The 24,190-nt window shown below is 33.7% G+C and overlaps 2 protein-coding genes across 4 annotated transcripts in view; one reads left to right on the top strand and one right to left on the bottom strand.

The window, feature by feature from the left end:
• LOC119829599 (long-chain-fatty-acid--CoA ligase ACSBG2-like) overlaps positions 1-12,449 on the top strand; it is a 16,637-nt gene extending 4,188 nt beyond the window's left edge. For 2 of the 3 annotated variants that reach the window (XM_038352186.1, XM_038352185.1), the window contains exons 2-16: positions 743-836; positions 1,690-1,891; positions 3,328-3,462; positions 4,104-4,305; positions 4,627-4,728; positions 5,479-5,628; positions 5,967-6,076; positions 6,589-6,729; positions 7,909-7,974; positions 8,310-8,528; positions 8,659-8,893; positions 9,352-9,492; positions 11,245-11,370; positions 11,696-11,816; positions 12,219-12,449. In XM_038352186.1, the coding sequence (XP_038208114.1) occupies positions 794-836; positions 1,690-1,891; positions 3,328-3,462; positions 4,104-4,305; positions 4,627-4,728; positions 5,479-5,628; positions 5,967-6,076; positions 6,589-6,729; positions 7,909-7,974; positions 8,310-8,528; positions 8,659-8,893; positions 9,352-9,492; positions 11,245-11,370; positions 11,696-11,816; positions 12,219-12,295 (2,070 nt within the window). In that variant the 5' untranslated portion in view covers positions 743-793 and the 3' untranslated portion in view covers positions 12,296-12,449. The remainder of the gene's footprint in view (positions 1-742; positions 837-1,689; positions 1,892-3,327; positions 3,463-4,103; positions 4,306-4,626; positions 4,729-5,478; positions 5,629-5,966; positions 6,077-6,588; positions 6,730-7,908; positions 7,975-8,309; positions 8,529-8,658; positions 8,894-9,351; positions 9,493-11,244; positions 11,371-11,695; positions 11,817-12,218) is intronic. The other variant, XM_038352187.1, reaches the window with a different exon arrangement.
• A 176-nt stretch (positions 12,450-12,625) lies between these two features.
• Positions 12,626-23,982, bottom strand: LOC119829701 (patj homolog). The gene is made up of 17 exons (XM_038352334.1): positions 23,842-23,982; positions 23,688-23,778; positions 23,179-23,335; positions 22,646-22,818; positions 22,077-22,206; positions 21,723-21,835; positions 21,313-21,449; positions 20,824-20,972; positions 20,662-20,739; positions 20,273-20,474; positions 19,907-20,071; positions 19,551-19,690; positions 19,024-19,209; positions 18,477-18,625; positions 17,456-17,600; positions 16,992-17,158; positions 12,626-13,295 (listed from the first exon to the last, which is right to left on the bottom strand). Exons 1-17 carry the CDS (start codon positions 23,859-23,861, stop codon positions 13,152-13,154), a joined length of 2,346 nt encoding a protein of 781 aa, XP_038208262.1. The 5' UTR covers positions 23,862-23,982; the 3' UTR covers positions 12,626-13,151.
• Positions 23,983-24,190: the final 208 nt, after the last annotated feature.

Below are 24,190 nucleotides of genomic sequence, written 5' to 3'. Positions count from 1 at the left end.
TTCAGCCGCGTCCTAACTTTTAGTTGACATTCACATAAAAAAAAACAATTGGCTGGCGAAAAGTTACCTCTGCTACAACTTACTGAAGAAAAAAGACAAAAAAATATAAAAAACCGTTTCAGTATATTACTTATATATTATAATTAAATTTTCTCACGGCAAGAACGGAGGATTTTCGAAACAATAGAACTTTAATTAAAAAAGTCACGCCACTCTTATTATACAGATAGATTTTATGTTGTTTACACACAGTAATAATAAAAAACAAAACTATACGAATGTCATTGTTTTACATATTATTTTCTTTGCTTGTATTTGATTTTACGCGAATATTATACACATACATAAGTCTAAGCTTCTAACCTAAGACTTTGGAAAGAACTTCTAGAGCTATATATTTATACCTATATGAATTGCAGTTTGTCTTTTGGGAACTCCACTGGGAAAATCAATTTCAATTATAATACTTAAAAAAATTCATTTAAAGAAATAAGGAAAGAAATTCTGGATTTGCCATACTGCAATACGTAGCTACATATCTCCATTGACGATAAGCAGAAGATTAAGAATTAACTAGGTAACTGCAGATAAACAATATGTAATAATTATAAAAGTAGTCAGAATTGCGAATTGGTTCTTCGTTGACGCTTTGCGGCCTTTGTTGTAACACCTTTTTTTTTGTATTGCCTTGTCGAAAAGTTTTATTAAGAATTCAGTTGTAACATTATAATTACATCATCAGGATTAGTCTTCAATTAACGTGGAAAACGGAGTCGAAGAGAAAGTTACCAGTATGCTCGTTGCTAATGGAATTGACAATGAAAAATATTTAAATGGTAAGTAGTTTTTAAATATTCAATAGAAAAATATTCAATCGTAAACAAAATGTTTAGAAATTACTCCAATATTTGATAATTTTACGTCGTTAACTTGTTATTACGAATGTACTGTGTTAAATAAAAATTAATAAAAAATATATTATAGGTACATTTTACACATTAATTTGCGATTGTGTAGCCAGTTGGTTAATATCAAGCCAAAAAAATATCAGAAATAAAATTCGGGGTTGTCTTAATTAGTACTATTTTACACAATTTTAGTTCTTTTACGCCATGCCCGTAAGCCATTAGGTATCTATACATTTTTTTTATTTCTAACAAATGACTCTTTGAATAAGTCGTTTATTAAATAAATGTTATATTCACACGATACATGTGAATAAACGACGATAAATTGCTTAATTCACTCCATTTTGATGGACAATAACATACTTAAGGTAAATATTTGTGAGGAAGTTCATTACGTCGTACTTCATCCAATATCCTGTTTGTTCTAACAGAATTTTGTTATAGGGAATAAATAATATTCGCAAGTTCGAGGTTATGGATACAAATCATTTGTAAAAAAAAATATTTAAGTCTAATAAAAAAATTAATAACGCATTTCATTATACAATTTATGATTATAAAGTGTTCTTTTCGTAACAATTTTGTGCTAGCTTCTGAGAATAATATAAAATTTTACGGTTACCAATATTGCATTATATTGTTCATTGCGTATATACAATATTTTTATGAATTATTTACTTAATTGGATTATACTATAATTTTCTTTGGTAATGATTTACATATTACTTACCTGTTCCATTAGTTAATTACCTACTTTAATCACAATATTAACGTTAATCAGGACCGGATCAAGTGATACCAGCAGATGAATACATATGCTGGACCCCCGGTGGGCACGTCAAGTTGCGAATAGCTCCAAGAGGAGCGGCCTCAGAACCACCAATATCAGTACCTGGTCTTCTCAGTAGAACGGTCGCTAGGTACCCCGACGAAAAAGCCTTAGTTTCAAAACGTAATGGCAAATGGGAAAGCATTACTTTTAGGTGAGTCTGGTGAGATATAACGCGCATTCTAAATTGCAATTTTAAACCTAATAATGAAAGGAGCCCAAGAGGGGATTTTGATACAATCATTATCACATTATATCAAGTCAAATTATTCACAATCATAATTAATCGTGTGATAGAAAATATCGATTTTCTCGATTAACAGTCACACCCCGTTCCAATATATAGAAATTTAAATGACCTAAAATTAAATAACATTAAATTTGATATGATATTTTTAATTGGTGTACTGTCTTTTTGGTCATAATTTGATTGAAGTTATTTTGTCCTATTTGTATTTACTAATATTTGCCTGTTTGTAAATTAGTGATGTAAGAATAAATCGATGAGTTTTTTTCCACGTAACTGTTATGAAGGTATAGTAGATACGTACAATGCTTTATCATATGTAATCCAATTACCAATTATTATTGATTATGTATTTATAAATAAATATGTATTATTTTACTTTTATCTTTTAAAAATGACTCAAAAGATAAAGATATTAAAGAAAAGTCCGGAAACTCAGTTGAAAGTTTTATTAAAGGGTGAAATTTATATTGTGTCTCTACTCTCTAGTGCCCTGTTATTGGAACAATTCGAAAAAAAGTCAATTAATATATTAACAATATTCCTTAGAATATAATTATTGAAACCAACACCCACCAAACCAACACCTAGGTATCGATAGAAAATCTTTGCGAGCACTCTTGCGATTTTGCTTTGTGTAGTAACTGCTCACGGCGGGTCCCTTTTTGGAAGCTTTTCAAATATTTAACAGTTATTATCCTAGACCGCCTCCTTGGTACAGTGGTTAGCGCGTGAGCTTAGAACCGAGGGGTCCTGGGTTCTATTCCCGGTGGGGACGCAAAAAAAAAGTCTCGGTCTGGCAGGACACATAAGGCTGATCACCTACTTGTCCATAAAGAAAATCGATCAGTGAAACAGATGTACATCATCTGCCTCATACCCTACTAGGGGACACTAGCCTTCACTTTTATCCTAGACCGAATGGAGGCAAATTCAATAAGTCATTAGTTATTAAAATCCGTTCAGCCGTTAAGGTATAAGTTGTATAACTAACACGACTTTCATTTATATACTAGGTGTGCCTCGCTGTTTTACTTACGGTTTAAATGTAGCCTTCCTTAATAAATGGACTATTTAACACACAAATTTTTCAAGTTCGAACCCATAGTGCCTGAGATCAATACGCTCAAAGAAACAAACACACTCGTCAGCTTTACATTATTATACCTACTAAAGATTATAAAATATTACTAATATTATAAAGGTTACCCTTTAAGTCTCTGTGCTTACTTAATGTTTATATCCTGCGTGTAAGAATTGATAATATTTATATTCTATAACAATGACTTTTACATACGTACTATATTTAATACACATAAAGTTTTTGTACTATTTCTTTGCAGACAATACCAGGCAAAGGTTCGAACAATCGCAAAGGCTTTCTTAAAACTGGGATTAGAGAGATGCCATTCTGTTTGCATCCTTGGCTTCAATTCTGAAGAATGGTTCATAGCTGATTTGGCCGCTATCCACGCCGGGTAACACTTTTAAGTTTTAATGATTATAAAATGATATTATGATACAATCTACTCAATCACATTTATTTATCTATCTTATATTGGTGAAATAACGTTTCCTTTATATCATAAATAGATAACACCGCGTATTATTATTTAAATTATTATTTCGTCTTTTAATCAAGATGAAAATTTTCCAATAAGTTGATCCCTTTGGAGATATGTAGCTTTTAATATTACCACTTTACAAATGTTTATTTTCTCGTTAAATCGTATCGCTTATCCAGTTACGGACTAGTTATCTATTGAAAAGAAGGCGACATAGACTAATAGACATAGGGCAAAGTAGGAAAAGGTGACAGTTAGTATCCTGAATATAATAAAAATGTTGATGTACTTGTTTCTTCAGTACGTATTGGTTCCCACTTAACACAAGCCTTCTATCAAACATTAAGGAGAGAAGAGCAACTTAAAAATATTTGTAGAGCTATCATCATTATATCTCTGTAAAAATTGCCAGCTTATCGGGATAAAGGGAATAATTAATGGATATCGAAAGGCGAAGAAGAGTATATATATAGAGTATAGTAAGAGTATAGCTCCGAATGAAACAGAAGAAGACTTCACCAAACACAATATAGGTAATAATAATAAACTTTCAGTGGATACGCAGCTGGTATATACACAACGAACTCAGCAGAAGCATGCTTCCACTGCCTTGAGTCGTCTCGAGCGAACATATGCGCGGTACAGGATAAGAAACAGCTGGAGAAGATATTGTCTATACAGAGCCGCTTGAAGCATTTGAAGGCAATCGTGCAATGGGAGGGCACGGTGGACACGTCGATACCTGGCGTATACAGTGTAAGAAGCTTGGTTATAATTTAGTTGATTATAACAATTAAATATTTGTTTAGAAATATATAGAGTTCAAGAAATTTAAAAAAAAATTGCTAATTGAATTCTTCGATGGTCTTAAGTAATGATTTTAGTTTATTTCATACACAATTTCTATTTTTGAAAGAGATTTAGCCGAGTTGACATTGATAACAATTTCAATAAAATAAAAAAAAAAAAATGGTTTAAACGATTTTACCATAAAACCCGATATCAATAGCTATACACAATTATATCAATAACATACAAAAGCAATCCGTGCAAATACATTAATTCATTTACCAATAGTGGCAACAACTTCTGGACATAGGCGCCAAGGAGCCAGACACGCAATTAGACAACGTACTGAAGACTATTTCCGTCAACGAATGCTGCACGCTCGTTTATACCGTAAGTATTCAGTCGCACGTGTCTACGTTAGGTATTTAAAGATTTATTTGTTTATCCATTACATTGTGTTTGTATGTGACATTTGATTCATCGATATATAGTGGTTCGATTTTACGTCATACGTGGGTAGGTGTTGATTGACTTGGCGTGTACGGCGCTGACATTTAAAATGGTTCAGGAAGTAGGATAGTGAATGATTCAATAAATATTTATTCTTCTGTCCTATTTTAAAATGTTTTTCCTAGTTTTACATTTTGATGGTGGATTATGGCCTGAACCCTCATAGGAGGCCTGTGTCCCAGCAGTGGGAACATATGTGGGCTGATAATGATGATTATACATATGAGTATAAATGGCTTCTGCGTGTTGGACCTGTGTCTCCACGTAAGACTTTCAAAAACCAAGTATTATCCATCTGGTGTTACCCCAGTATCATGGATTGAGATACATTTTAATATCTTAGTTAATGACGACCATAGTCATCCTAAATATTAGGTCTGAGGAAGTGGGTTCATTCCCCATTAAAACTTTTTGTTATAAGGAATAGATTGAATCGTGCGTAGCGTTTGTTAAGTTCTTAAAACTTATTTGCGTTCATATCATATTTTTGTCCCTTCATTTATAATATTTCAAAAGGCAATTGTTTGAGTTTATCCTATTATCCTGATTAGAATCGACAGGATTAAATAATTCGTTGATTCTCTTCTGATTTTTTTTTTTAGTTTTTTTTATAGCTATTATTATTTATAGTCTGGAACAGTGGGTCCACCAAAAGCTGTGATGTTATCGCATGACAATCTCACTTGGGACGCGCACTCCGCCACTTTACGAGTTGACAAAATCAAGCCGACGTTGGAACGCGTTATAACCTATCTACCACTTAGCCATGTTGCTGCACAGGTAAGAAAAACCTTCTTTTTCAGGGAGTAATTTGATTGTAAATAAATAAAGTGTATTTGTTTTATTCAACTCTGCTGTTTATTTACTAGCTCTATGTACGAACTACTGTTAAACCGACTAATTAGGAATTTCATTTAATATTTAACGACATTGCCTATGTCCCTCAGTGAAGATGCAGCTTCCTACTGGCGAAAAGCAATATTGGAAACCGGTCAGGTTTTTGTGTGAAATCATTACATATATATATACACAAAAACCAAATGTCTTTATAATATTAGTCTGGATGTATTTGTTTATGAAACATACCCAACAAATAATAAATGCAACAATTTGCACAGGTAATGGACATATATATTACATTGGGCAGTGCTGTGCCGGTGTTCTTCGCACAACCTGATGCATTAAAGGGAAGTTTAGTTGAAACACTAAGAGAAGTCCGACCCACTAGGTAAATAATTTTAAATATTATTACTATTTTTCAGGCAAGAACTAGGTATATTTTGAGGAAATAACCTATGTATATATAGATATTATATGATAAGTATTTTGTAAACATTAACATTACATAATCGTAATGTGAGCATTTTAGTCTTCAGTTTAAACTTTAGGTATAATTCAGTTTCTAAATTCCAAAGTCATGTGAATTGAATGCACAAACAATCATTTGAATAAACAAGCAAAAAAAATATTTTAAATTATACTTTTAAACAAAAAAAAATATTGTACATTAGTATATACGGTATAATAAATTTAAGAAAATAATGTGATGTATTTATTTAATACAACCAGTCCATACTGGTTACATAACCATTTATATTCTATAAGTTAAAATCACCTACATTAAAACACGTTAGTATTAGGTCATAGTCATAGATCATTATTATAATTAACAATTAAAATTCTAATATTCTCGAATAATTGATATATATTCAGATATAATTCCATGATTATTTTTTTTAGGTTCATGGGAGTACCAAGAGTGTGGGAAAAGATGTATGAAAGTATAATGGCGGTGGGGGCTTCCAGAGGGGCCATGACGAAATATATCGCCAATTGGGCCAAGGATAAGGGAACCAAACACCATATGGCTAGGATTGACGGGTGAGTTGAGAGAAAAGAGTAGGAGATAAATGTGAATTACTGTTTGATTTTTTCAGCCGCCCAATCTCAGCACAGACGTACCAACTTTATACAGTTGTGACTTCAAATATTACCATTTGCATAAGGGATTAATGATGACCCTATACCTGTCAGACTTAGATTAAATTAACCAACTTTATGGTACATACTTTTAGTTCAGTACAGTACCTACCTTAGGTGAATGTAAATACACAAAAATATAAGGGTACACAATCTGACTGTCTAGAATTAACGAATGACTTACGATCCTATATCGGAAATGTATAAATAGTAGTGACCAACCAATATAAAAGTACATGTTTTAAGTGGTTTGAATATATATAAAGGCACTGTTAGGTAACTGTTAGGTTATATACCTAAAAATAATTGGAAACCTATTAATTATACCCAAAACTAAAAAAAAAAGATTACATGTAACTATTTGGTTATGAATAGCACAAAAACTTAATAGCTAATTTAAACTTCTTTAAAAGTGATTCGTTTGAATTTTTTATTTCACATTAAAATAATTGTTTAATTCTTATCGAAGTCTTTCAAATTTTAATTTAAATTATGACTGCTATTGTAATTTTATTTGAAAACTATCATCTTATAGAGTTCTCATAACTGATAAAATTCGCAATAGGTACCTACCAACACATACATTTATCTAAGTACTATATCATTATTGTAACTAATTATACCCTTTTTGACATATTGTAATATAAGTACAATATAAAATTCTACTATTGACGTAATTGATAAATGATAATAAAATTTTATATCTTTTGATTAATGTTTGATAATGGTTATAACTAAATTACAACGAAGCTGATGAGATACATTTGGCGCTTATTACATCATAATCAAATCAAAGATGTCAAAGATGATTCAAAACATACGGATTTCCATACGCTTTTATTTTAGTAATTTTTTAAAGGTATGAGACTTTTTGTCACTAAATTCGACGTCATGGCTCCTAAAAACAGAACAATCGTACTTCGTAAGATTTAGTTTTCGATTTTCTCTATACGACCGATCTAAATGTGACCTGTATTATATTAGGTATATCAACAGACCATAGTATTACAAATCCTTTAAATCCGTCTAATTATGAGTGTAATTAAGACAAGCATACTCTAATGAACATTTCTTAATTAGTGCCTTCTCAGCTGGTATGGTCGGCCTTCCAGTTGATTTTACCATAATGGAAATGATACGATTTTGGTACGTAGTGGTGACCTTGCAATTGCATGATACCTCTGTATTAATGCACTCTGATGGAAATTTAATGGGTTGATCTGGCAACGTGGTCCAGTTCATTTATTTCTCTCTGTATAAATTAGAATTCCTCGTTATATAATATGCCAAAACCTAAAATATTGGAAATGTTTATGCATGTGTAGCATGTAGGAATAAGCTGAACACTCGATATACGTTTTATAGTAAGCAGTTTTGTGCGACGCATGACTGCATGTCACCCCGAAAGCGTGTGAAATATGAAGGTCTCAAAATATCATCTACCAACATCGGCAAAAGTATTGAAAACCATCCTTTTTTAGGTATGAGGGTACAACCTGTGGTTACAAGATGGCGAAGTCGCTAGTATTTAATAAAGTTCGTGAATCTCTGGGATTTGACCAATGTTCACTGTTTGTTACTGCGGCTGCTCCACTTTCACCCGATATCAAGAAGTTCTTCTTGTCTTTGGACATTCCGATCATGGACGCGTTCGGTATGAGTGAAGCGTCTGGTGCGCATACGCTTGGCTGCTATCCCAAGTAAGTGTGAATCTTAATAATGTTGCCATTAAATATTTAAAATTTTCCATGCGATCCACAGAAATGTCTCCATATTTGGGACACTTTTTCACAGACTTTTGAACTGACCTAATTGTAATCCATTTTTTAGATTCAAGTTGGACTCAGCGGGAGAAATTATGGAAGGTACTGAGACCAGTTTTGGTGGTTCACAAAGCGTGAATGGACCCGGTGAGATCTTGATTAGAGGCCGTCATGTGTTCATGGGATACCTCAATGATGAAGAGAAAACTAGAGCCACCTTTAATTCTGAGGGCTGGCTGATGACTGGAGATGTCGGAAGGCTGGACAATCAGAACTTGCTCTATATTACTGGAAGAATTAAGGTCAGATTTTTTATAGATATTATTCTGCTAGCATTTTGATTGTTTTACATACAGTTTACATTAGCAAATTTTATTAATCTTAATATTTTACGATCTGTAAATATTTATTCCTTAGGATTTTTTTGAAATTTGCCACATACCTACCTTCTTATTAAACAACTATTTCAAAAAACTAAGGTGTTATTGGAGTAAATGTTTTATATTTTAGTGAAAAACTCCATTCTAATGAAAGTTGAAATAAAAAATAAATCACTATAAAAAAGTGGCGTTACTTACCCCACTTCTAACTCATGACCAATATGCATAGTAATTTAGTGATTTTTAGTTTTAAATTGACTTATCGGATATAAACACCCAAAATCTCGACAAACTTGAAAAATTGGTTTGTAGAAACTCTTAACGAATTTTTAAACTTGAAAACCTTAAATAAAACCGTGCACAACGTTCGCATCGCACAGGAGCTGCTGATAACAGCGGGCGGCGAGAACATAGCGCCGGTGCTGATCGAGCAGGCGGTGCACGGCGAGCTGCCGCAGCTCGGCTACGCGGTGCTCGTCGGCGACAAACGCAAGTTCCTCGCCCTGCTTGTCACGCTCAAGGTGCTCTACACATCTAACTTTGTTTTATATTAGGTGCTGCCCGCAACTTTGCCCGCATGCTCAAAAAATATGTCATGGCATAAGCTTCCATCCCTGATTCTTAAACATATATACATTCATACTCTCACATGCTTTCGTATTTATAATATTAGTAGGACTAGCATTTGCCCGCAGCTTCGTGCGTTTAACTTGTATAAAAAATACATTCCAAGATATTTGTCACAAAACTTTGTAGCATGCTACGTTCACATTTCAACCATAGCTCGAGATCCATATCGTGATAACTTTTTAGCTATGCGGTCAAATTACCAAGTGCAAAAGACAAAGTCCATCTACATTAAATACTTAAAGCGACAAATATATTGATTTCGATCGATAAGAGCTTGATAAATATTCTAAAATGTGATTTCTGGGAAATACCCAAACTAATTGTATTTATGGTTCACAATTTTGGCCTTAGTGGCTTCCATATAAAAGGTATAGAAGATAGGCTGTCGCAGAATTTGTTTAACTTTTTAAGATCCTTGTCTTAAATAGTTAATCTTACAGTACGTTATATTTATGTATATCCAACGGTTTCGCAGCGCACGCAAAATAGCTTCCAAAGGTTTAAATTTTTTCTGACTGGCTTGATACAAAAAGACAAAAAAAAATATACTAGCCTAGGTATGTATTATTTTGATCTATAAACTATATAATTGAAGAGTTTCATTAAAATTCGTTTAGCAAATCGATGATCGATGAATTCAATACATTTTTTTGCATAATTTATTCGCTGAAACCAATTGGCTATGCGTAAAAGAGCAGTTTAATTTAACACAACATATGGGACATAGCTCTCAACATTAAATAATGAGGGATCATCTGCAAACAGTACTTTCTCATCTACATATCATCTATTCTCAGGTATGCGCTTCTACGGTTCGCATTGAGGTTTCTGAGCTGAACCTTTAATTGATATTATTTAATTTTATAACCACGAAAGAAAAAAAAAACGTTTCTTGATTAAGGTATTGTTACCACAGAAAATATTTTTGAAATATTTTTGGAGAAATTAAATATGATGACAACATTCATACGGTGGAGTAAAACACATTCGGCCTTGCCAAATTCGGCTTTGACAGAATACAAGAAATACAAAAAAAAAGTTCTGACGTCTCTACAACGATTACATATTTGCATTATATAATTTTTGTGAATTATTCAACTCACTGTTTTTAATTTTAATCTCATTATCGTGTTGAAAAATCTATCTATAACAATACTTAAGAAAACCAAATATACTCGAAAAGAATTTACAATGTTTACAAAGCGATAGAAGGATTTACAATGTTTACAAAGCTTGGCTTGGGAGTGCTAAGTACTTGTTGCGCTCGTTTAGGCACAGGAAAAAATTACGTCATTTGGCGCGTCAACCTCAATATTTCGAAAAAGCAAAAAATATACATACCTACGGTGATTTTGATCGAAATTTAATCAAAAGTAAGAAACAAGTACCTTGAAACGTTCAAATGCTGTCAATTCAAAATTTCAAAATGATTGAGAAAATGAAAATGTGATGACGATGAAAGTGAAAAAATGGAATCAAGGCAGTTTATTTTTAACATTGAATTTTAAATTTATGAAGGCTTCTTTACACTGCAGTCCCAAGCATGATTCAATAACTACCTACTTTCTGGCCAGAAGTCATTGTACATATTTTTTTCTAAACAGTATATGTTATCTTTATTTATAACTATATTAATTTTGCAGGCGAAAGTGGATCCACAAAGTGGTGATCCATTAGACGAGCTCGAATTGGGAACGCAGAAGTGGGTGAACAGCCTCGGCAGTAAGGCCACCACTATCAGCGAAATTGTCAAGACCAAAGATCCCCTGGTAAGTAACATAATTTTTTCAATAATAGCAAATGACAAAAACACAATCATAAAAATGTTAGGTTATAAAAATTACTCAGCTCTATCTCAAAGATCCAATTGATATACTTTATCTCTATTACTCAATACATACAATTATTTACTCGTTGATACCTACTATCTATAACCGAAAAAACCGTATGTATTATAACGTTAGTTGATATTGTAGATAAATCGACAATCCTTAATAGATTACTTCACTATCCTAAAACTATCCAATATTTATTTTTTTCTTTGCGATGACCTTATGCATGTTTTCATTTTTTAATTTATATAATGATTATCAGGTTCACAAAGCTATCGAAGAAGGAATAGCGCGCGCAAACAAAAAAGCCATATCAAACGCGCAAAAAGTACAGAAATTCACCATCTTGCCAGCTGACTTCTCTGTTAATACTGGTGAATTGGGTAAGAAATATTCTTTTTGGTTCTATCGTGCTTTATAATTTTGAAAAGAAAAATTTTAACTTTTGCTTTCATATACCTAATATTGTATCAGTAGAACGAAGTGAAAACAATAAATATATCATAGACTCTACTTATCTCCATCCAGAACATTTAAGTGTTTAAAGAAGTCACCTTTTTTGTTACAAATGAATCCATAAATCCTCTTACCTAAACCAAAATATGGATTATGAAGTTAATTATTAAATACTGTATTGGTACAATTTCCATTAAACTGTATCTACGATCTAACCGCTGAGTCATTAGTTTCCGAATGATAAAGAATAAATATAGATAAAAACGATAAGCGATATGTCTGCTTACGTTATAATCCCGATTTTATTAATATGTATTCATTTATATCAGGACCAACACTGAAGATCAAGAGAAACGTTGTGTACGAGAAATACATAGACCTCATAGAAGACTTTTACAAAGAATAATTTTAGGTTAGGTGTAAGTATAAATGGGCTGATATATTGAATTGTTAACGTTGTTGCTCAAATAGGTTATAATGTGCTAAATTGTGATCGGTTTATTGTTATATAGAGGTGTACATAATATTTTTGTAACTTAAATACATTAAGTTTGAAAATGCACGTATTTTATTGATGTTACCCAATAAATACCCACTAACATTTCCTTTATCTTTGTCTTGTATTAATTCTATTCAATAATAAAACGACAGTTCCAAAGTAAATATATAGATTCTACGCAAGTAATATAGGAAACTAACTAAATAAACACTAATAGAGTTTTAATAAAATACCAGGTAAATTTAAATATTTATTCCAAATGATACCTTACATATATTTTGGAATGATAACATTCATTAAAGTCTATAGATTAAAATTAATACATTTATCAAACGTAAATACCTACATTGGCACTGATCCGAGCTTAGAGGGTTATTTAGATAAATGACGATAAAATGATGTTTATAAATATTATTTTACAACGTGCCATAAATAACTTGCGTTATATAAAACTATTATTATGTAAATTAAGTACTAAACCGAGATAAATACTGATAAGGAATGTGTTAACCAACCGAAAATACCATAAAAACTTAAAATCTAATCTGCTCTTATTTATGAAGCAAGATATACATGCGAACTTTTTCACTTGCCGGCTTAAATGCATAAAACAAAATTAATGAAAATTTCACTTTTGAGTGCACATACAAGAATGATTCAATTGCCAAGTGTGAATTTAAAAACGTAAATTTATTGTATAATATTCAATTTCTTGGCTTTTTCAATAGTTATAAGGCAATAGTCATGAATTGAACTAGTATGTTTACGAAGATGGAGGGGGTGTTGTTGGCGGTGGTGGGGGGTGGTCAGCTAAGGGCAGAGGTTTGGCCACGCCGATACGAACTATGCCTCGCGGAGCACCCTTCAATGCAGCAACCGCTTGCTCTAGACTCGCGTTCTCCAAATTCTGTTGACAATATTATTAATTATAACACATTTTAATATGGCCATACATTGAAAGAACGTTTGGGAAACCGTGCCGCTAATTCACTCGAGTTTAGATAAATTGCTGTTTGTGTTTAACGTTTACACATGCATATGCGCACACGCGTAAAGCGAGGGCTTCAAAAATTTTGATCCTTTATAAGATATTTTTCTATATTACTCATCATCAAACCTCTCTTAATCCCTTCCCAATTTTAAGTCGGACATCCATTTGTAGAGGCGTAAGGTCTGCAATTGACTTTACGCTTCTCCAAATGTTCATGGGCGATGGTAGCGCTCACTATAAGGCGACCCACCAGCTCTATGCCGATAATGACATAAAAAAAGGTTGTGTAATAAATAGTCAGAAAACGTAACGTTACATGATAAACATACATTATAAAATCTTATTTCTTTAAACGAGCAATTCTTGTATATATATATATATATATGTATAATTGGAGAATTGGAATCTCGGAATCGGCTCCAACGATTTTTATGAAATTTAGTATATAGGGGGTTCCGGGGGCGATAAATCGATCTAGCTAGGAATCTTTTTTAGAAAATGTCATATTCGTGTTTTTTTTTCCTGACATCTATTGGTGAATAATAATACCATTTTGCTTCGTAGATAGCTGGACAACTGAAATAACACATAGGCACTTTTTATACCGATATTCCTACGGGATACGGACTTACGCGGTTTCAACCGCGGGTCACAGCTAGTACTATTTATACGTGATAATGTTTCTAAAATATATAAGAAAACAGAGTAAACCCGTCAGTTTTTCCAAAATTAAAGGAAGATCTGGGGCACTGCGCGGCCTCTTAGTAAAACTTTTGTACAAAAATTATAACACCGCAAAAACTGATCTTCCCGTCCTTAGTATTAATAGTAGATTTTTTTTCCAAATTTACATGGGACCAATTTCGATGAATATAAAAACGATTTCGATAATATGCAATAAAAATGCAATTATATATGCGTACATAAATCATATATATCCATAAGTTCAGAAACAAATATTTTGTCCAATATGTGCGTTAGATTAATTAATATATTGATATATATCTTAAAAAAGAGCATTTACCTTATTAACCAAATAATGCAAACTGGGCATTTAAGTTGTATAAAGTCCCTACCATATTACAATCCCTATTGTATTAATTATATAAATGAAGTGGCATACGTTTGACCTTTATTACAATAGTAGAAAAATGTTTTAGCACAGAATAATACGCAAGTAAACTAATTATGTTTGAAAGTCAACATTTGGTAATAAAGGAATAAAAATGCCTTCAAATTGGTCTCAACAAAAACTTTACATACGAAACTCGTTCTAGATTTATATTAAACTAGACGCTCGTTCCCACTCCGCCCGGTTATTGAGATACCTGTTTTATCCAAAGGGAGCCTATCATCCTATCACCCAAGTCAGCTTATACCCTGTCTGTATATCAAATTTCATCAAAATCCATTCAGCAGTTTTAGCGTGATTGACGGAGAAACATCCAAACAAATAAACTTTCACATTTATAATATTAATGTGATTATTCACGTCGATATTATTAAATTAAATCGTCTCTTAGTGCTTCCCTACACTCCCATTAGAAACCTTTATACTAAATTTCAACTTTCTACGCTCAGCAATTTCGGCTGTGAGTTGTCTGTCGGTCAGTCACGCAGTAACGGAAGAGTTTTATATATTATATTGATTGATGATTAATTTGCCACAGCTGACATAAAGTTTTTATAATGCTACTTATGCAAAATATTATCTACAATTATCATTTCCTGTTCGATAAAGAATTTTAAAGTCTATTTTAACGTTTATTTAGATAAATGTAATAGACTTTCATAGCGTAAAATATACGCTATTTCCGCTGGATTTTTAGATTAATTATTAATTTGATTTGTATCTGATGATTTCATAAAATCTATATTTAGAACGAGATAATTAATTTTCCATCGTATTGTAGTTATAATAAAGAAATCACTTTATTGTATCGGCTAAGCACTTTAGTATATATGGCTCGAAATGTATTGCAGAGAACTTGACTGATGACTTGATGATTTTCATATTTGGGAGAACCCAAAATTTTATATAGTAACTGATAACATTTTTTTTTTTGCTTCGTTGCCATTATATGGAAAAAAAAATTGTTCTAATCAGATAATGAATGGTCAGGGTCCATTTGTACAAATTATTACTAAAAAGTGAATTTTCCCATTTCGAGGGAACGCCTTGCTTTCTCTATTACGCCGATTTAACAAATCTTTTTAATAACTGTGTTTTGTTACCAACTGTTTTTTTTTACTGTTGCTTAGTTAAATGTTTTTTATAGTAAAATATGTTGATGGAATAGTAAATAACTACATAAACAATTGGTGAATGTGTGTGCGCACGTATACTGTTATAGAATATATTATATGCGTTGTATGCTTTTATTGAAAGTCAGTGAAATATTAAAACGAATTATTTTAGTATCATTTTGAATAGTATTTAGTAATCGAAACGGTGATGATCCGGTGATTTTAAATATTGATATACTCAAAATAATGATCAGATATTTTAACATTTTACAGAAACAAAACTAAGAGTGTCAAATTTCAAATGTATTCGCGTTTACTCGTAACTGAGTGCAATAGACTTTCCAGTCTATTGCGATGCTTTTATATTTTTGATTTGAATGTGAGAGCGCGGTCTAAGAAACGCAACTTCTATTCTTGACCTCACTATACATATTATACTTATACACTTACATTTATTATTATTAAAACAATAAATGCGAAAGTGTGTTTGTCTTTCCCTCGTGTCGTTAAAGAGTGATTTTATATTAAATTTTTGTACCTATACATAGTTATGTTAGGTTAGGCTAGAGAGTAATAATTTGGTTATATAGGCGAATCTTTCCGCGTTTTTTTATAAAATTCTCGTGGCACAATGTTTGTTTCAATACTCCTCCGAAACGGCTGAACTGATTCTCATGAAATTTTATGTGCATACATGGAAACTGTTAGTTAGTTATCATTATATAATAGTAGCAAATTTTTAAATTTATGCGTAACATCACCTCTGCTCAAATCGATGAAGGAAAACATCGTGAGGAAACCGGCATGTCCGAGAGTCAAAAGTTCGATGACATGTGACATCTGCCAACCCGCACTTGGCCAGCGTGGGGGATTATGGCCTGAACCCTCATAGGATGCCTGTGTCCCAGCAGTGGGAACATATATGGGCTAATAATGATATTATAATACTAGCTGCACGTCCCGGCTCCGCCAGGGTAGTCATTTATCGTCGAAATAATATAAACAATCTTATCTTTCTCTAGTTGGATCAAAGAGCACATGGTGTGCAAATTTGATTAAAATCGGTTGAATGATTTAGGAGTTCATCGCGGACAAACAACGTCACACGTAATTTATATATGATCAGAGTAATTGTGAACAGGGGAAATTGGAAAATCATCCAATAATTTTTTCTGCAATTGCAAAACTTATAAAAGAGAACTTTAACGTAATACATTTTCACAGATGTTTAAAAGAAAAAAAAATCCATTAGAAAAAGTAAAGCTTTTTAATATAGTTACAAGTTTACTGAGAATAGTTTCCAATTACTCCCGTTAACATAATCGTAAGGGTGAAATGGGCAATCCCCGATTGACTATATATTACCTGGTCGTTGACGAAGAGCAGGCGGTCGCCGGGTATGAGGCGGCCGTCCTGCTGCGCCACGCCGCCCGGCACCAGCGAGCGGATCACCACCAGCGTGTGCGCCGGCCGCAGCGGGTCCTGGTAGTCGAGGATCGAGAAGCCCAGCCCGCGCTCGCCCTTCACCAGCTCTGCAATGTTATGGTGCCGGTATTAAAATGGTCTCTTTTGATATGGCCATAAAGTTCAAGAGAACGAGATGTAGACGGTACCGAACAATTAATACATATTTACAATTCCGAGATGACAGTCTGAGACAAATTTATAAATAAATAGTTAAATCCTTAATTTGATCACAGGCCCGATAACGGTCAAAACTGATTATTTATTGCACAGATCTACTATGATCTTAATGAAAGAAAAATTAAAACAAAAATTTTAAAATTAAAAAAAAAAAAAACGTTATGAATCAGTGGTTATGAAGTTACCAATGATCTGCGGCTCGGAGGCCCACATGGCGAGGCCGGTGAGCGGCTCGAGGCTGCGCGAGCGCACCTTGCCGGCCGCGCCCAGCGCGCCGCCCTCCTCCCCGCCGCCCGCGCCCGCCCCCGCCAGGCTGCCGTCCGATTTCGCCTTTATCGTGGAAGGAAACATTACTTTCTAGTAACTGTTTAGTTGAAAAACAAAATAAATATCCTACTATCCTATCCTATTATCCTACTTCCTACTGATATTATAAATGCGAAAGTTTGTAAGGATGTGTGCGTGTTTGTTGCTCTTTCAAGCAAAAACTACTGAACCGATTCCAATGAAATTTGATACGTAGCTAGCCGGACAACTGGAATAACATAAAGGCTACTTTTTATCCCGATATTCCTACGGGATACGGACTTACGCGGGTGAAACCGCTAGTTGATAATATTCCGAACTGAAAGTTACATAATGTATGTTCGTTACTCCAACGCAAATGCCGGATCAGATCTATATAAAATTTTGTACAGCAATAGAAATAGATACGAGTCTATTGTGGTACCACGCAAATGACGCAGCAGGATTTGGGTACTGCCTACATATAAAAATAGAATAACCTGGTAGTGTTCAAAATTAAATAAATATTCATCAATACATATCCTCGAGATTCTTGGTTTGAAAATTTAAAACATCGAGAACTTCACAGAGTTCCAAACTAGGTATTATCTATCCCGCCTCGTGATCAAATTTTTTCTGTTCTTTCATAATTTCTCATTTATAAAGCATTTTAATGCTATAAAACTAAAAATTAAATTTAGGTATTATCTATTCTATTTAATTAAATATTATCCCGTCACAACTGCTCCAAAACATGAATGTGATATAATACATCAAAGTGATCCAGCATGGTCCAGCATGGTCCAAATCCAGCATGGTGGAATAAAGCCTAATCTCTTATATTTTATCTGTGCCCTGTGCCTGTGTAACAATTATAGCGAAGGCGATGACGATGATGATATGTGGTGGTGATGATTATACCTTGACGAGTGTATGCGCAGGAGGCGCAAGGTCCAGTTGTGGGGCGGGGCGTGGGCGAGCGCACACCATGCACACTTCGCTGGACAGCTCCTTGAGGATCGACACCACCTCCAGGTGGTTCATACCGAGCAGACGGTGACCGTTCACCTCTGAAATAATATTCACTATTATTTACAGGAAATACGACAAGTGTGAAGCAGAATTCCGATGTTTTTTAATAAAGAAACAGTTCCAACAATCTACTTGAATGTTCAATCCAACTACATATCTATTGACAATAATTGTTACAAAAGCAGAAAAAAATTGTCATGCTTTTGTTGTCTTATTGTGTTTAGTTTTTTTTTAAAATTGCATTTTGCTTCGCTTCGTGATTATTACTAATTGAGTGTGTGTAAGTGAAAGATAACCTACAATTATTCGACCACATCTATCTTTATACATATAACTATGTTTTAAATGTGTATCTGTGCGTATGTCCACATGTATATGCACGTGTGTGCGTGTGCGTTTGCGTGTGCGTGTGCGTGCGCGTGCGCGTGTACGTCACCGAGCAGCTCGTCGCCGGGGCGGTGCACGTTGGCGCGGCCGACAGGCCCCTCGGGCAGCACGGAGCGCACGTAGTGGTGCGGCCGCACCTCGCGCCCGCCCTCCACGTCCACCGTGCCCTCCAGCGAGATGCCGAGCCCGCCGCCGCCGCGGACCACCACGCCCACCACTATTTCCACGTCTTCACCTGGAATGTATTAGGTATATTTCACTAACATGATTGTTCATCGTTTAAAGACAAAGTGAGTTTGATATGATGGGTTAGATTACGTTTGAATTAAAAAACTACATTGTAATAGTGTACACTCGGAACCTGCATTGACGGTCATTCGGAAGAAGTAAACCACATGGCGTAATATAAAGCTGTGATATATTCGCATTATATATATAAGTATATTAGACTAACGAAAAAAAAATGAGTTGAATTATAAGCTACTATCACGTATCACGATGCCTCGACCGTTTGCAATGTCACAAGTTGAATTGTAGATTATATTACGTCAATTATACCTACAATACAATACCTACCTAAAATAGCTTGCCACTTTCGTTTTATAGCATCTTTTTGTTCTTGAGTACGAGGCATCTCAAACGCTGGTTGTGGACGATGTATTGTAGATGCAGAACTGCGGCCACTCTCACTCAATTCATCTGCATTATTTTCAACGCTAGAACGAAAAAAATCCATTTTTATTGTTTGTACAGACCCCACTTAAAAATATAAACAATTCAAAAACTGTTGTTTAACCGTTAAATGGTCTTCTTTATAAGACATTTAAAAAACAATTAAACCCAATTCAACAATAAACGTGTATCCATTCCTTAAATCAAAACATGTATTTCCATCCGTAATTTAAGTCCAACAACTGCAAAACAAAGCTCACGTATTCAGATGCGTCATCTGTATATGATGGTCGCTGGAGTCCGAGTTGTCAGCCCGGTGCATGTGCAGGAAGGGGTTGTGCTGCGCGGCCGGCGCAGCGGCCGCCGCGCTCTCGCCCGCCGCTATCGCCTGCTGCAGCTGCTCGAACTTCGGCCCGCGTAGGTATCTGGAAAGTTCCAGATCTTTCTAGAATGTCTCTTTAAAGTAGGGAAACAGATAACAAACTCCGCAATTTTTCAATTATATTAACGGGCAGATTATATCTAACTGCGAATAACTAAAAGTTTTCAAAAAAAAGTCTGCGGCTCTGCGCAGCAACGTAAACCACCTACCAACATTACACACAAAACAGCAACCCAGAACAAACCTCTCCAGCTCTAAAGTGACGATGTTGCCGCTCTGCTTGAGCGCGTCGACCGCCCTCTGGTTGGACTTGCCCGCGAGCGACACGCCGTCCACCGCGACGATGCGGTCGTTGACCCGCACCTTGCCGCTGAGCGCCGCCGCGCTGCCCGGCGTCACGGACTTCACGAATATTCCAGAAAGTTCCTCCTTCTCGCACACGTAACCTACACGAGCGTGGAATAATAAATTCATCTCCTTTCTAGAAAGTGTAAGTCTGTGAAAAAGTGAGTGAGGCCATGTCTCCCACAGGGCTCAAAATAAATTATACATTCAAAAGGATCCAATAGATCCAATACAAAATTTTTTTTAAGTTAGACTTTCAAATGTATGGAAACAACTATAATGATCTACCTGCGATAGTGATGCCTAAACCATTTTCATCTTTTTTCAATTGTACAGTAAATCGATCAGCTTCAGGAGATTCAGCGTCTGAAATACAAATGAACAGAAATTGAAAATAAAATAATAAAAAATTATAAAAAATATATTGTTAATGAAATTTTTATTACATACCGCTTTCTAGTGGTGGTGTTATAGATTTATCAAAGACAAATCTAGAAGAATTTGAATTGTTGCCTAAAGTTGTTGGTTGGGTGTGGAATACTTGCTCAAAACCAGCCTCCATTAAATAACGATCTAGAGCCTCAGGACTCGAAAGAAGTCTGAAAAATAAATGATTATTTACTTGTAAGTAAGAAACTGAAATTTGATTAATTTGGTAATTGTGAGTCTCAGAAAGAGTTATTTTCTTTTTTTCTGTTTTATATATCTTTTTCTGTATTATGTATAAAGAGATATTTCACGCCATCTTTAGAAATTCATTTGACCAAGCTGGATATATTGTTTCAATATTTGTTATGCTGTTCTGATAAAAGAGACCTAATTTTTTAAAACCATCAATAAATACTTATCTCCTATTTCTTTTTTTAAAGGAATAATAAAGACATTGCTGCCCACCAGATCCTTCGCCATCTCCAACATAAAAAAAAAATTATCAATTACCTAGCGGGTACAATAGGTGCGTTGGATGCGTGCACGGCAGTGGGGTCGACCGCGCGTGCGACCACCAGCCGCACCCGCGAACCGGACGCGCGGAGCACGCCCGCCACTTGCTCCGAACCCATCTCCATCAGACTCACCTAGATCATTGACACACATCATTAAACTGTTAAATCTGAATAACAAATAATGATTTTTAAGTACTAATGATCTTAATTATTTTTTAACTTTTATTAATAGAAATATGTTAATTACACCATCCACAATATGCAAAATATTCCACATAAATTGTTGAATGATGATGAATAAACAATTTGAAATTTTCAAATAGATCAAAATACATCAACTTAAAATATACATTATATGTTGAATCCTTAACCATGTTTAAGTTTTCAAACAGTAACTACACTTACATCACCAATTTGTAAAATATGATCACCAGACTTGAGCCTTCCATCACGATCAGCGACACCACCAGCAAGTATAGTCTTAACAATCACTCCACTTGTCCTGGCTCCAATTATCCCTGTACATAAGAAAATCAATTAAAATTCGCTAGTATAAAAAAAAAATCTAAAACAAAAATGTGTTTGCAATGCATATTTAATTATGTTCATAATAACTATTAAAAAGAGACAAATAAATTGAAACTGCAAAAAAAAAACAGTCTCAAGCAGACAATCATACTCAAACCAAAAAGTCTGTTGGTAGTTAATTTTAATCTGATATTATTGTTTGCTAACAAAAAGCAGTCATTGAATACTAACCAAATCCCAGCCCAGTGCCATCATTAACTAAGTTAATAATTTCTACCTGGGCCCAGTCACCAGCTACAATATTGTTTGATGTTGATGCTAATGAGTCATCATTTCGACCCATCTCTAACAATCCTCTAGTCTGAAAAAACATTTTTTGACATGACCACCACTACCCCTATATTATAAAGAAAATATATAGTATTTTCTTGTGTTTGATTTTACCCGAGTAAATAAAGACTTTTTAACGGATTTTATGTTACCATGACCACCATGACATACTGTTCGAAACATTGGGTTGATAATATAAGGAATAAATTGCGCATAAAATCCATTAAAAAGTTTTTAATTTCTAAAAGAAAATATATTATAATTTACAAAACAAATATAAAAACAACACGGAAACTATTAGTCAGAAATTTAAAATACAGTTTCACCTTGTGTTGTTTTTAGTTTAGAAACATTTGTAATAGCAAACATAATGTTCATTAGTCATTGTTGATAAACATTACATAAAAAACAAAATTGAACAAAATAATGAAAAATCTTGGCAGTGATTATCATTATTATATGCAATTTACCTGTTTAGGAGACATATTAGAATCAACAGATGCTGAATCAAGACCTAGTATTCTTTCATTATCTGAATTAGATCCGAACTCTAAACTTTGAGGTGGTGAAACTTGGGGTACCCTCTGTTCTTCTTCCCCTTCATGAGAACCATATAAATTTCTGCTTTGTATTGCCAGATCACCTAAACATGAAAACATCAAGATATAATTTTTCATCACTATTTTATAGCATAAAACAAAGTTGCTTTTTTTTCCATGTCTATGAACTATGCAACAGATTTTGATGTGGTTTTTTTTAACAGATAGAGTGGTTCAATGTGTATGAAGCCACAGGCAAAAGCTAGTAGCTGAATAAAAATCAGTATTCAATTCACGGAGTATTGGACACCGATTTTTAATCACCAGATTCAATAAAAAAATTGTGCATTGTTGACAAAATAAATATATTTTTTTTATTAGATATTGTTACATTTAGAAACCAATGCTCTGTGTCTGAAGCATTAAAATGTTCCATTGTCAATTACATTATGAGAAAGTCATACCTGCAGGAGTTATATCAAAATCTCCTGGAATTATAGAAGGATGGTGTGCCACCTGTGTAGCCAACATGCTAACAGAATCATGTAATGTGACAATGCTCCTTAATATTGGACTTTCCAATAAATTTATAAGCATATTTAAATCATCATTAGTTGCAGCCTGCAAAACACAATTGTTGTTCTTTATAAAATATAGTGGAAGCTATAGAAATAGAGATAAGAATTAATGAGTATTTCACTTTAATGTTTTCAATTTGAAATTTGATTATGTAGCAATGGCTATCTGTTATGCAGCAGTGATAGTGATTTCACCATAAAAATGGATGAATGGATAGAGAAATTCCATAACAATGGATCCGAGAAGTATTTAAATTAGAATAAATTATAAATTTTCGTTTTATAATGTTTTTGATATTATTGATAACATTGATGTTGACAACATGAAGGTTACTCAAAAAAGCTTAGAAGTATTTACTTTTTAGGCAACAAAATAAACTATAAAATAAACACACCTTTAATTTACCATCGTCGCTTTGATCAACAGCTGTTTTTACGCTTTCTAATTGCTGTAAAGCATTTGATATGTTCACACTGAAATGCATCCTGAAATATAAAAAAATATTTTTTCCTTCCAATTTTGTGAATTATTTGTTTTTTTTTACTCACTTTTCGTGAGACTTCAACATAGAACAGCACTTGTAGCTATTTTCTCAATTCAACGTGTTAACTTTCAACACAGAATTTCATAGAAAAGATTTTTGTACCAAAAACACCCAAAATATACAATTCTAATCAAAAATTAACAAATGTCACAACAAAATGTCAAGTTTTCTGTCATTACCACAGATTATAAACTAAGTAGTTATTTAGTTAGTTATTCTGTAAAGCTTTTATTGTACTACACTTACTAAATAATTTAGGATATGCAATCGTATCATACAAGTTAGCATTATAAAATTTAAAAGTCAGGACGATTTTATCCTTTAATTTTAAGGCCTAATTAGAAACGCATTTA

This window comes from Zerene cesonia, chromosome 10, assembly GCF_012273895.1.
Source record: "Zerene cesonia ecotype Mississippi chromosome 10, Zerene_cesonia_1.1, whole genome shotgun sequence".
In the NCBI taxonomy this organism is placed as follows: Eukaryota; Metazoa; Arthropoda; class Insecta; order Lepidoptera; family Pieridae; genus Zerene; species Zerene cesonia.
Note: the sequence above shows the minus strand (reverse complement) of the source record. Positions and strands in the feature narration are given on the sequence as shown.